Consider the following 13,452-nt stretch of genomic DNA (forward strand, 5'->3'; position numbering starts at 1 on the left):
GATAGAGACAGGGTGTGAGCCACTCCTTTGACGAACGTGTGTTAGGCTGAGGGCCTCCTAAATGCCAGGTACTGTGCTGCTTAAAAATCTGATTGTCACTCCCCTACTCCAGCTTCTTCAGCGGCTCCCCATTGCTGTTTTTGCTCAAGGCCCTTCACAATCTGGTTGCACCCACCTTCAGGCCTCCACACCACTCCTGCCACCACCTTCCTCGTGGGCCCAGCCGCCCAGGCTGTTTACTGTCCCCTGAACTCAGAGTACTCACTGAGCCCACTGTATTTCATTTTGCCCAAACCAGCCCTTCTGTTCTAAAAGCCCTCCCCACCCTTTCCTTTCTACCTCACAAACTCCTATGCAACCCTCACGACCCTGTGGAGATGTCCCCTCTTTTGTAAGGCTTTCCCTGATAACCTCGGGTATAGGCATATGCATCGTATACATGGGACAGAATTCAACGATGAACACGGGCTCCAGATTTTCAAATTAAGGCGTCTCTCCAATAAATAAAAACCTACTTTAACACATCTGTGAGGTATAGAATAATAAGCGTTTAACTGAGATCCGCTGGGCTTTCGCTCCGCACCAAGCACCGTAGTAGGTCCTCTGCAGGAATATCTCAATTCTCACAATTAGTCCGCCATAAGAAACTGAGGCACGGAAAAGCTAGAGGACTCACCCCAACCACATCGCCCACCCTGTTCCTGAACATCACTGCCATCAGGTTTCCAAATGAAATAAGTTCTGCTGTGAGGCATTTGTATCCCGACTTTGGACCACGCTGATAAAACGTCCCGGAGGAGGCTCACATTTTCCTAGCAGCAAATCTCCGCGTCTCGTCATACTTACACTTGGTTGGCTGGCCAAGGGACCAAGTCGTGCCTTTTGGGGGCTGGCGGGTACGTCATATAACTGCTGCTTCTCTGGCTCCTGGGGAGAGACCGAAAAGGATAGCTTGGATTTTTCCCTCCCGATGGACGCACATCACAGACTCTGCCCACGCCAGTGTTTTTTCCAAAGGAAAATGCAAACCACTGAAAACTTTGGGGCTTCCGGTCATGACGCTTGCAAGGCGGAAGCTTACATGGTTATGTTTTCAACAACGGACCCTGTGCTTTAAAAAGCTCGCCTTCTCGACCGAAGATGGGGACAAACTAGAGAGAAAATGAAACGCAGTTGGCCTGAGTTAAAAACAGTGGCTCATTTAGTTCTGTAAGTTAGCCTTAGGGTTGACTTTAAAAGGAATCAAGGAAATTGGGACTTCGTGGGGCACCTGGGTGGCTCAGTGGGTTAAGCGGCCGACTTCGGCTCAGGTCATGATCTCACGGTTCTTGGGTTCGAGCCCCGTGTCGGGCTCTGTGCTGACAGCTCGGAGCCTGGAGCTGCTTCGGATTCTGTGTCTCCCTCTCTCTCTGCCCCTCCCCTGCTCATGCTCTGTCTCTCTCAAAAATGAATAAACATTAAACAAACAAACAGGGTGGAGAGGGCCGGGGTGAGGGTGAGGTGAGGGAGGTGAGTCCTGTATGTGTCTTTATTTAAGACTTCTGTGCCCAAGGCCAGCGCCTCCTTGTCCCACGTGGCCCTGCCTGTGCTCCTGGCACCTGTCACGGCAGAGGGATCAAGTGTATTCATCCAAGGGTCAGATGTGGGTCACACCTGAACCTGAGCAAGAGCCAGACCAGAAGTGGGGGTGGGGGGGTGGGGGGAGCATCTCGCGAGGCTGAGGCTGGAGGCGACCGGCCTGTCCCAGAGCCCAGGGAGGAGACTTTGTCCCCGAGCCGGTGATCACTGGCCCACCTCGGAACCTGCAGGTGGGAGGTGTTCAAAAACAGGTGTGAGAGAGGCGGGCGGTGCCTGCAGGGAGGCGGGGGAGCCATCTGGGTGGCACGGAGAGCCTCACTTGTGGGGCAGGGCCACGGCTGAGACTCACCTTCAGCACCGGGGGGCCCCGGCTCTGGGTCGGCACGTCATACACCTGGGAAGGCCGAGCAGGCAGCGAGGCCCGAGCGGGTCTGGGACTCGTGAAGAGGGCCTTGGGGAGAAAAAGAAGAGCCGTGGCAAGGACACGTCACCGTGGCGTCCACAGCTCAGGCTCCGTGTTACCCTCACACAGCGAAGGCACCCCCGCGGCGTGGAGGTGTTCTCCCTGCACCCTTAACACGTGGCCCTTTGCTCAGACGGCGGGGGTGGGGGGACCCAGGACATGAGAGGGGCGGGTCCCGTGGTGGAGGGCAGTCTTCTGCCTGCCTCAGCCTCAGCAGGGAGCAGCTTAGAATGCAGAGTCCTGGGCCCTGAATCTGGGTCTCCGAGTGCCCCGGGGAGTCTTGGGCCCTGAATCTGGGTCTCCGAGTGCCCCCGGGGAGTCTTGGACCCTGAATCTGGGTCTCCGAGTGCCCCTGGGTAGTCCTGGGCCCTGAATCTGGGTCTCTGAGTGCCCCCGGGGAGTCCTGGGCCCTGAATCTGGGTCTCCGAGTGCCCCCGGGGAGTCCTGGGCCCTGAATCCGGGTCTCCGAGTGCCCCCGGGGAGTCCTGGGCCCTGAATCTGGGTCTCCGAGTGCCCCCGGAGAGTCCTGGGCCCTGAATCTGGGTCTCCGAGTGCCCCTGGGTAGTCCTGGGCCCTGAATCTGGGTCTCCGAGTGCCCCCGGAGAGTCTTGAACCCTGAATCTGGGTCTCCGAGTGCCCCCGGGGAGTCCTGGGCCCTGAATCTGAGTCTCCGAGTGCCCCCGGAGAGTCTTGGACCCTGAATCTGGGTCTCTGAGTGCCCCTGGGTAGTCCTGGGCCCTGAATCTGGGTCTCCGAGTGCCCCTGGAGAGTCTTGGACCCTGAATCTGGGTCTCCGAGTGCCCCCGGGGAGTGTGGGGATAGGCAGCACCAGCCAGCCTCCAGACGATTCTGAGTTCGCTTGGGATCTGAGGCTGTGATTCGAACCCGAGGTTACTAATGTGTTCACCCGATGATGCTGAGGATGTAGTTGTGAGCCAGGCAGGCAGAGAGGCTCTAAGGGTGTAAAGTGAAGGGACTATCGGGGGTGTGGAAGGGGCAGGGGCGGGTCACGGGACTTGTCGCTCCAGCTGAGGGCTGATGGGGCCGCGGGAGGTGACCAGACCAATGGTGGCCTCAGCCTTGGAGTCACTGGATTGCAGTGAATGTCCACTCTAGACCAGGTACCCGGCTAGCTGCTCCTGGGCGACAGCTTCCAAACCCGGCCAGAGAACCAATCACCTGACAAACTTTAAAATAAAACAGTTGCGGGGGCCCCACGTCAGCCCTCTCAAACAAGAGTGTCTCCAGGAGGGGCGCGGGAAGGGGTGATTTTCCAGGGGGGTGGGTGCCGTCTGCCAGGGTCAAGGTCTAAAGGAGGAAATAAAGTATGGACGGAGCCAGGACACAGGCTGGAAAGCGAGACAGGGCCTTGAGGGGAGCAAAAGGTCAAGTCCAGAGCGTCTGTCAGAGGCCGACTGCATTTCCCATCTGGCAGCCAGGAACCTGTCACTGCAGGGGGCTTTCCGAACTGGATCGCGTGGATGGTTAGGACCTGAATGTGCGGAGACCGGGAGGGCAATTCAGGCTGGGAAGGACTAGATCGGGGTCCCTTTGTTCAGGGGGGTGACCCAGCTCTGTGCCCGGCATGAAGGGAGTGCTCGTATTTCCTAATCGATCTGCTCGTTTTGGGCGAAAGAATGTGTACAGCTTGAGACGTAGGTAGAAGACAGTGGGCCCCCCACTCATCAGGCCGGAATAACAGACTCAGATAAAGCAACCGCGAAGCAGACAGGACAAACCTGTCTCCCCCGGACGCACTCAGCTGCCCAGTGTCAAAATAACGTCCTTCTGAGTGACGACTATTTCTTACAGAGAAACCTGGTTCTCTAAAATCCTGGGCTCCCGGGAGCATTATGGCCTGAAGCTCTATCAGCGAGAAGGAAACATCCTACTCCCGTCCGCGAGGCAGGCTGGCTTTTCATCCCCAACGCAGAGCTTCAGACGGCGGGTAGCAGGTGTCCCACATCTACCTCAACCTGGGGTCCCCAAGGAAGGAGAAGCCTGCTTCAGCTTTGCAGTCTGGGCTGATGCCGACCCTTCAGACACTGCCCTGTTTTGCTTAGAGCCTAACAAGACAGGCTTTGTTTAGGCTAATCCCCACCTTTCCCCAACCTCATCACGATGTATGCTACCTTCTTCTGTTTGTGGGATGCCCCGAGGTCCCTATGCGACGTGACCCCTCTCTCTCCAGTGGGCAATAAACCCGACTTTGTCCCTGTCAGTCTCAGGCTGATTGGTTTAGGACGGTGGTTCTCCACCGCAGTCTGGGTTAAATCCAATATCCCACAGGCCTGCCCCATCCAACCCCAGGGACCACGAGTGGTGTGTCCCCAGCCATGCCATCCGCCATCACCTCCACTCTTTCTTCCTCCTGCTCCCACTCATTCTAACACCCCAAGCTCTCCCCTACCACAGAGCTTTTCCAAATGCACTCCCATTTCCTACTGCTCGCTGTGGCCCCAAGCCCCATTTTATTTATGTAGCTGCCTCTGTGGGTCACACATGCCTTGAAGACCACCTGCAGAGGACAAAGGGATTTTCCTGCACGTAGAATTTCAGGTAGAGGAACCTGGTTCACAAACGCCCGTGTTTCTTGGAAAACATGGGTTCAAGATGGCAATCGATTAAGGAACATGTTTGAGAAATGTGGTTTCGAAAGGTTTGGGGGGACAGACGGAAACTCCAGTTTGGGAACTAGTGGGTCTGAGAGTGATTCCACCAGGAAGTTGGACGCTTTTCACTTGAAATATGAAAGATTCCCCTTTCTGAATTCAAACCAACATCAGATGTGTTCTTTGTATGGTGATTAAAAAAAAAAAGTCGGGCTAGTATATTATATTAAGGAAGTTGGAATAAAAAGTAAAACAAAGCTCGAGATAGTGGTTACCCTGGAGGAAGTGACTCAGAGAAGGTGGGAGGGGGGCTCATGAGGTGCTAGTTTTGTTCTATTTCTTGATATGGATACTAGTGACTAAGAGGTGCCCTGAGGATCTGTAGATTAATCTCAATAAAAAGCTAATTGCTGGGTGGTTCAGTCGGTTAAGCGTCTGACTTTCGCTCAGGTCACGGTCTCACGGTTTGTGAGTTTGAGCTCCCCATCTGGCTTTTTGCTGTCTGCACGGACCCTGCTTCGGATCCTCTGTTCCCCTGTGTTTCTGCCCTTCCCCCAGTCATTCTTTTCCCTCGCGCTCTCTCTCTCTCTCTCTCAAAAATAAATAAATAAACTAAAAAAATAAAATACAACCTAACTGCAAAGAGCAGTGTCAGCCACAGTGTCAGGAAAACGGAGAGCAAGGGCGTTCAAAGTCTAGGGGCAGAGTCAGCCCCACACGGGCACGAGGAAGCTTCAGTCTCTGGTATTCAACACCCTGGGACCCTGGCTGGGCCATTTCACCTCCCTGGAAACTAATGTTCTCATCTGTAAAATGAAGAGTTGTTCCCCAGATCCACAGAGGTCTCTCCCAGCCATAGAGATGTCTGATTCTGACATGTAGGGTCCTGGATCAGTCGACTTGAGAAAGGTGACCTATTTTCACCTTCTTGGTTTTTGACTTTTGGCCAAGCTGAACCTAGGGACAGTTGGCACAGGGATGAGGGGAGTCTGTGAGGTGGGGCCACCTGCCAGTTCCAAGCCCATGGGAAAACAGCTCCGAGCTAGCGGGCTGGACCTGCCTAGTTCTATAAACCAGTGCTCCACCCAGAATGCATTTCCCTGGCTGCCACGGAGTCAGGCTAACTCCCAGGTTATTACATGAGCGGCGCAGAGAGGTCTGCCTTTTCCATGGATCAGAAGATTCCCAACTGGTTTTCATCCATTTCTTCTAGCTCCTTCCTTCTCGTAGTAGAAGAAACAGTGGAATTACTTAGAATCACCAGAAGGCACAACTCGAGGAGAACTTAGACACGGCAGGGCCAGACAGGTAAACAGAGGGTGTTGGGACGTGTCCACTCTCCCAGCACAGCCCCAGAAGCCCAGTGACCCAGCCAGGCAACTCGGGACTGCTGATTCTCCAACTTAAGCAGGAGAAAAAGGCAGGAAAGTTCCCCAGGTGCTTTACTGGGGCCACCTCAAGAAAGCCTGCTCGAGTGGCCAAGGGCCCCAGGTTTCTGAATTCCCCTTTGGTGGCTGTGGTTTCTGTCAACGGCCACAGCCTCACACGAGCGAGGGCTCCAATCACGGACACGCTTCATGGTAAGGACAAGTCTCTGACCCTTTTCTGTTTATCACAGCGCCAGTCTAGAAGTTACATCTATGGTCATGAGGTGCCATGTTGTCCCCGGTCTCTTCATTCGTGTAACAAACGTTGAAGTTGGAGGAGCCTGGACTGGCTTGGGCACTCGGGGTACCTGGTCAACAACAGTCATCACACCTGTTTGTCTTTTACGGGGGGAGAGGGGGGGACTCAAATCAAACTTTGCCTTCGGCAAAGGCCACTCGTTCTCGGAGGAACAACACCGTGGCCCTGCTCTGAGTCAGCTGCTCAGACAGCAGCGGAACATGCCAGGCTTCGACGTGGACCAGCTGTTCCGGAGAAAGGGGCTGTCACAGTAGGTTCGAGCAGCGTCCTTCTGGGGTTTGGAGCCAGTGCCCCTGGGTGGCAGCTGTTCCGTGTAAAGGCTGTCTGGTCCTCCGCCTGGCAGCCCGGGGGGTTAGAACATCTGAGCTATTCAAAATATTTTAAGAAACCAACACCTTTCCGTTTGAAGAGGTCATTGGAGGTGGTGTGGAGGAGGCCTGGGTGGTTAGTGGAAACTTCCCAGGGCCCCCAGCACGCACACCAGGGGGAGAGTCCTTCCTGGACACACGCTTAGCCAGGACCCCTGCCCAGAGCTCTGGCCAGGTGGGAAGTGTCCTTTGAGCCGAGAGCAAAGCGAACAATGCGGGAAACGCCACAGTGGCTGAAGACCGTGCAGATGCGTCCTGCACGCCTAGCCCCTCATCAAGGCCTGGGCCTGGGGGAAAACGATACGCTGTTTTTCTCCTTTCTTCTCTAAATTGCTTTCATTCCGGGGCGCCTGGGTGGCTCAGTCGCTTAAGCGTCCGACCTCGGCTCAGGTCATGATCTCACAGTTCGTGGGTTCGAGCCCTGCGTCGGGCTCTGTGCTGATGGCTCAGAGCCTGGAGCCCAAGATTCTGTCTTCCTCTCTCTCTCTGCCCCTCCCACTCACACTCTGTCTCTCCCTCTCTCAAAAATAAACATTAAAAAGATTTTTAAATTGCTTTCCTTCTTAAAAAAAGTTTTTCTTCTGCGTTTACCTAGTGCTTCTTTTCCTCTGTTTTTTAAGTGCTATTTTTTAAAATCGCAGTTGTCATACAGGCCATATATAACACACAAATCCATTTTCTGATCTCTCTGCTCATTGTGTATTTACTGAGTACCAACCTATGGGAGTCACAGTCCCAGGTGCTGGGGACACAGGAGTGAATGAAATAAAGGTCCCTGCTGGACGCCTTCTTTCACTTTCTCCTTAACCAATTCCACTTCCAAAGAGGAACCACTGTTGGTGTGTGTTTTCTTTCTTTCTTTCTTTCTTTCTTTCTTTCTTTCTTTCTTTCTTTCTTTCTTTCTTTTTTAAAATATTTTAAATTTATTTTTGAAGGAGAGAGAGACACAGCGTGAGCAGGGGAGGGGCAGAGAGAAAGGGAGACACAGAGTCCAAAGCAGGCCTTGGGCTCTGAGCTGTCAGCACAGAGCCTGATGCGGGGCTCGAACTCACAAACCGTGAGATCATGACCTGAGCCGAAGTGGGATGCTTAACCACTGAGCCACCCAGGGGCCCCGGTGTGTGGTCTTTCAACGTGTGAGCATGCACACATACATACACACGGATCATTTTGGTTTTCGGTTGTTTTTTGTTTAAATGGCTCTTTTTTGCCTCCAAGAACGATTCCATCTTTTTTTCGCGCATGCCTAATATGTTGCAGAGGTATGCCAAAACTTCTGTAACCAATCTCCCCATCCAATCTCCCCATTGACAAACGTTTGGGCATCTTTGATTCTTCCCTACAACAAAAAATGCTACAATGGTCATGGCCTCCTCATCCAGATATAGCTTTGCCTTCTTGTGTAGTTCTGTAGCAATTCTGGGAGTCAAGTTTCTTGGTTGAAGGGAGTGTAGATGTTAAGCCTGTCGAGTAATTTCTCGCCCCTGAACCCATCCTAGTGCCGGGAAAATCCATAATACTTTTGTGAGCAGGTGCACTCAACATTTGATTTCCCGTAAAGCATGGATGTCTTGGAGAGCGAGGGAATCACCGGGGTGTCGAGAATATCAGTGCTAACTGAAGTGGGGGCCAAATACAAGTTCACCGGATCACGCCTGGTTTAGGTCCCCACTTTGCACATTTAATCTCCTGAAGGACACCAAGAACTCAAGGCAGAGGGAAGCCCCTGCCTGAGTTTACACACCCTTTGCCCCACCTGTTTGACTTGGAAACACGCATACCTGTTGCGGAAAGCTTAGGGTCTTTTCACAGATGATTCCGGTTCTGGAGGGCGGGGCAGGGAGTTCGTAGACTTGGGCGGTGGTGGGTGGGGGCCCCTCCACCCAGCTCTTCATGTGCTCGTAGACGGGGCCTGGAGTCGGGGGCTTGAGCAGGGTGGGCGCCTGGTAGGTCTCCTTGGAGCTGGTGAGGGCTTCCCCCGGGCCTCTCAGGGAGGGGGGGCAGGGCCTGTCTGCGGGCACCTCAGGGAGCAGTTGGAGGCGGTTGGCAGGGGCCAGACCTTGCCGCCCGTGGAGCAGACACTTCCACCAGCCCTCGCTTTCTGGCACATTTTGTTCTAGAATGGTCAAGATGTCTCCTCTGCAGAAAGCCAGCTCGTAGAAAGAGTCTGGGTGGTTGTCATAGAGTGCTCTGGCCAGGAGGGTCTGGGGGCGGGAGGAGAAAGAATTCATCGTCATTTCTGTGGCCGAAAACCATTCTACCCGCACCGCTGGCTGAGAAACACTGGAGCGCATTCGTGGGTTTCCACCACCCCACAGGCTCTCGGCCCTGCTCTCTGCCTGATTTAGTCCTGCCTCCCCTTTAGGGGTCCGGCGGAAGGTCATATCCTCGGGGAAGTCTAACTTCTGGAGTGTCCCAAACGTACTCTCACCGCACTGTTTGAATTCGGGTTTTTGTTGTTGTTTTTTTTAATATATGAAATTTTTCGTCAAATTGGTTTCCCTACAACACCCAGTGCTCATCCCAACAGGTGCCCTTCTCAATGCCCATCACCCACTTTTCCCTCCCTCCCACCCCCCATCAACCCTCAGTTTGTTGTCAGTTTTTAAGAGTCTCTTATGCTTTGGCTGTCTCCCACTCTAACCTCTTTTTCCCCCCCTCCCCTCCCCCATGGGTTTCTGTTAAGTTTCTCAGGATCCACATAAGAGTGAAACCATATGGTATCTGTCTTTCTCTGTCTGGCTTATTTCACTTAGCATAACATTCTCCATTCCATCCACGTGCTGCAAAAGGCCAGATTTCATTCTTTCTCATTGCCAAGTAGTATTCCATTGTGTATATAAACCACAGTTTCTTTATCCATTCATCAGTTGATGGACATTTAGGCTCCTTCCATAATTCGGCTATTGTTGAGAGTGCTGCTATAAACATTGGGGTACAAGTGCCCCTATGCGTCAGCACTCCTGTATCCCTTGGGTAAATTCCTAGCAGTGCTATTGCTGGGCCATAGGGTAGATCTAGTTTTAATTTTTTGAGGAACCTCCACACTGTTTTCCAGAGTGGCTGCGCCAGTTTGCATTCCCACCAACAGCCACTGTTTTAATTCGTGACGGCCATGACCTGTGTGCACGAGTGCAGCCAACACATAGTTGAGTGGAAATCCTGACCCTGCCACTTCTTAGCTGTGTGCCTTGGAGCAAATTGGCTACTCTCTCTGGGCCTCAGTTTCCTGGTCTGTAAAATGGGACTAATGTTAATATCTCCCGGGGTAGGGGTAAGAATTCAATGGGTTGTTATGTACGCAAAGCTCACTGAACAGTGCCTGGCAGTCAGTAGGCGCTCTGTAGAGGTTGGCGGTTACTGTCCTAGCGATAACAGCGCCCTCTGTCTGGTCCTTATTATCTTTCTCCTGGATTGGGCTGGAAGTTTTGTGACTACCGGGACCATAGCTCACCTATTTGCTGCTCTGTCCCCAGCATCGAGCACACACTCAGGTGCATAGGAGATGCTCGGTAAATGTTCACTAACTGGTGAGTGAGGAAGCAGAGACACAACGGTTAAGGACCGGTCTATCTGTGGTCACGCAGCCAGGATCAAAACCCAGTCTCCCTAATTCTCAGAACTCATGGTCTTTCTGTTCGCCCCCTGACCCTCAAAGGAAAATCACCTCATAGCAATGGCAGCAATGGGTAAGCAAACCTCCTTCTCATTTGAACTTTCTGCCGAATTAAATGAAGGCGACTTGTTTCTGTGGGGCTTAATGGAATCACCTGTCGCTATATTAGTGCACACTTAACACAGAGAAATTGGGAGATACAGAGAAGAAAAAAAGAAATCTGTGAAAATTACCCATAATCCCGCCACTCAGAGGTAACTTTTCATACCATTTTAAGTATTTATCCTTCCAGGTGCTTTTTTTTCTTTCTTCAATTAAATTTAGTTAATTTTACTTTTGATGCTTATTAGCTCCGAGTACATGCAATTTACAAATAAAACAAAGCAAAAATGACCAACGATCCCATTATGCTTGTGAAGAAGTGTGGCCTTTTTTTTTTTTTTTTTGCATAAAGTTTTTTCTGTTACAAAAATGGAATTGGATGTCCAACTGCTAAAAAGCATCACCTTAAACACACAGTCAGGTCAGTATGGATTTAGAGAAACACTGTGACATGTGTATGTATCTGAGAAGCAGTAAGTAGAATGCAGACAAATAGGCACTGAGAAGTCCCACGTGAAACCTCCTGCAATTGAGATCCTAGGGGATTACGAACAATTTTTGTGCATGGAACTTTCTTCTTACTGCAAAGAAATAAAAATCCATTACAGAGGGATATAAAATAGTGATAGGCAAATAGAAGGGAACAGAAATGGCTGCCACAGATAACCACTGTCACTTCTTTGGTTCACGACCTGACATCTTGTGCACATTTGTTCATATATATGCACCTAGAGTCAGTCGTATTTCCTTTAATTAATTAATTTAGAAAGCACATGACAGAGGGGCAGAGAGAAAAGGGGGGGGGGAGAGAGAGAGAGAGAGAGAGAGAGAGAATCTCAAGTAGGCTCCATACCCAGCCTGGAGTCCAATGTGGGGGGCTTGATCCCACAATTGTGAGATCATAACCTGAGCCAGAATCAAGAGTCGGATGCTCAATTGACTGAGTCCTCCAGGCATCGCATGTCAGTTGAATTAAAAAAAATTTTTTAGGGGCGCCTGGGTGGCTCAGTCGGTTGAGGGTCCAACTTCGGCTCAGGTCATGCATGATCTCACGGTCTGTGAGTTCGAGCCCCGTGTTGAGCCTCTCTCTCTGCCCCTCCGCTGCTCATGCTCTGTCTCTCTCTCTCTTTCTCTCTCTCTGTCAAAAATAAATAAACATTAAAAAAAATTTTTTTTAATTTTTTTAATGTTTCTTTTTGACAGATAGAGACGGAACAGGGGAAGGTCAGAGAGAGAGGGAGACACAGAATCTGAAGCAGGCTCCAGGCTCTGAGCTGTCGGCACAGAGCCTGATGTGGGGCTCGAACCCACAAACTGTGAAATCATGACCTGAGCCGAAGTCGGATGCTTAGCCAACTGAGCCGCCCAGGCCCCCCAAGTCAGTTATATTTTTAAAACTTAATGGGATCGTATGCTACAATCTTTTTTTCCCACTAATAATAGATTATCAACATCTTTGTGTTAATAAATTGCTTTCTTCAGTATCTATCTATCTATCTATCGATCGATCGATCTATCTATTTACTGCTTATTTATATGAGAGAGAGAGAGAAAGAGGGCACAAGCAGGGGAGGGAGACCCAGAATCCGAAGCAGGCTCCAGGCTCCAAGCTGTCAGCACAGAGCCCGACGCGGGGCTCAAACCCACATACTGTGAGATCATGACCTGAGCTGAAGCTGGACGCTCAACTGACTGAGCCACCCAGGCGCCCCTGTTCAGTATCCTTCTAAATAGCAGTCCTGTTTTCCCTTGTAAGAACGAATCATGCCTTTCCCTCAGGTTCTGGGACATTTTAGCTAATTCCAGTTTTTAGCTATGACAACGCTAAGATGATCATCTTCATAGCTAAATATCTGCAACCCTCCTTATTTATTTCCCCAGAGAAATTTCTAGGTGGGAAGTTGGCAGGGCGGTCATTGGGGCTCCTCCTTCCCTCACTGCCCTCAGGCATGGCTGACCCATTTATACTCCCCCCACCCCCCCCCACCCCCGGGTGTGAGACTGCCCATTTCCTCACACCCCATGACCTGCGCATGAGCTCTTTGTTGGATGCTGCGTTTGTTTTAAAATCTTTGTCATGGAAAGTTGAAATGTTTTTGTAACACATTCTTGGAAATGCCCAGACTACTGAAAACTAGAGAACTGGCTACAGCCTTCATGCCCCTGTGAGTGGATAACTTGGGAAGGGGTCACCTCCCTGCTACACTCCACCATTAACTCATTTCACTTAAAATTTATTTTTCAAAGGTGTATTGCCTTTGAGAGAGAGAGAGAGAGAGAGAGAGAGCACAAGCAGGGAAGGGGTAGAAAGAGAGGGGGACAGAAGATCTGAAGCGGGTTCTACACTGACAGCAGAGAGCCCGACGAGGGGCTCGAACTCAGGAACTGTGAGATCATGACCTGCGCCGAGGCAGGACACTCAACCAACTGAGCCTACCCAGGTGCTCCAACTTATTTTTTTTTAATTAAAAAAATTTGTAAATGTTTATTCATTTTTGAGAGAGAGAGACAGAGTGCAAACGGGGGAGGGGCAGAGAGAGAGGGAGACACAGAATCCGAAGCGGGCTCCGGGCTCCGAGCCATCAGTACAGAGCCTGACGCAGCGCTGGAACTCACAAACCACGAGATCATGCCCTGAGCCGAAGTCAGATGCTTAACAGACTGAGCCACCCAGGCGCCCCTCCAACTCATTTTTAAAAGAGGGAACACGGTTCCGCAGCGTTACGGGCATGTGTGTCGTGAAGGGCATCCCTGCCCGTGGGTGTCTCCTCTCCCATCAGTGTGAACCGAAACGCTCACCTGAGAGGGATGGTGCAAATCCCACCGGTTGGAGGCGGAGTGAGTTTACGGGGTGACAGTGAAAAGCAGAGAGCCCAGTTAGGGCTAATAAACACCGCTTGCCTTCTGGGGGTGAGACCCATGCAGTGTCCCCTTAGCCGGTCACTTATTCCTTCCCAAACGCAGCCAAGTTTGGCTCAGTGTTCACGAGGTACAGGACCGTTCCCCATGCTTGAGTTCGGGGATACC

At 51.6% G+C, this 13,452-nt stretch overlaps 1 protein-coding gene across 3 annotated transcripts in view; it reads right to left on the reverse strand.

Moving 5' to 3' along the window:
* CASS4 (Cas scaffold protein family member 4) overlaps positions 1-13,452 on the reverse strand; it is a 37,727-nt gene that overhangs the window by 6,244 nt on the left and 18,031 nt on the right. For 2 of the 3 annotated variants that reach the window (XM_047067962.1, XM_047067964.1), the window contains exons 2-4: positions 8,489-8,911; positions 1,928-2,029; positions 847-927 (exon numbers count right to left, since the gene is read on the reverse strand). In XM_047067962.1, the coding sequence (XP_046923918.1) occupies positions 847-927; positions 1,928-2,029; positions 8,489-8,911 (606 nt within the window). The remainder of the gene's footprint in view (positions 1-846; positions 928-1,927; positions 2,030-8,488; positions 8,912-13,452) is intronic. The other variant, XM_047067963.1, reaches the window with a different exon arrangement.

This window comes from Lynx rufus, unplaced genomic scaffold (assembly GCF_022079265.1).
Source record: "Lynx rufus isolate CCGP_SWC_20201006 ecotype Redwood Valley unplaced genomic scaffold, mLynRuf1.p SCAF_8, whole genome shotgun sequence".
In the NCBI taxonomy this organism is placed as follows: Eukaryota; Metazoa; Chordata; class Mammalia; order Carnivora; family Felidae; genus Lynx; species Lynx rufus.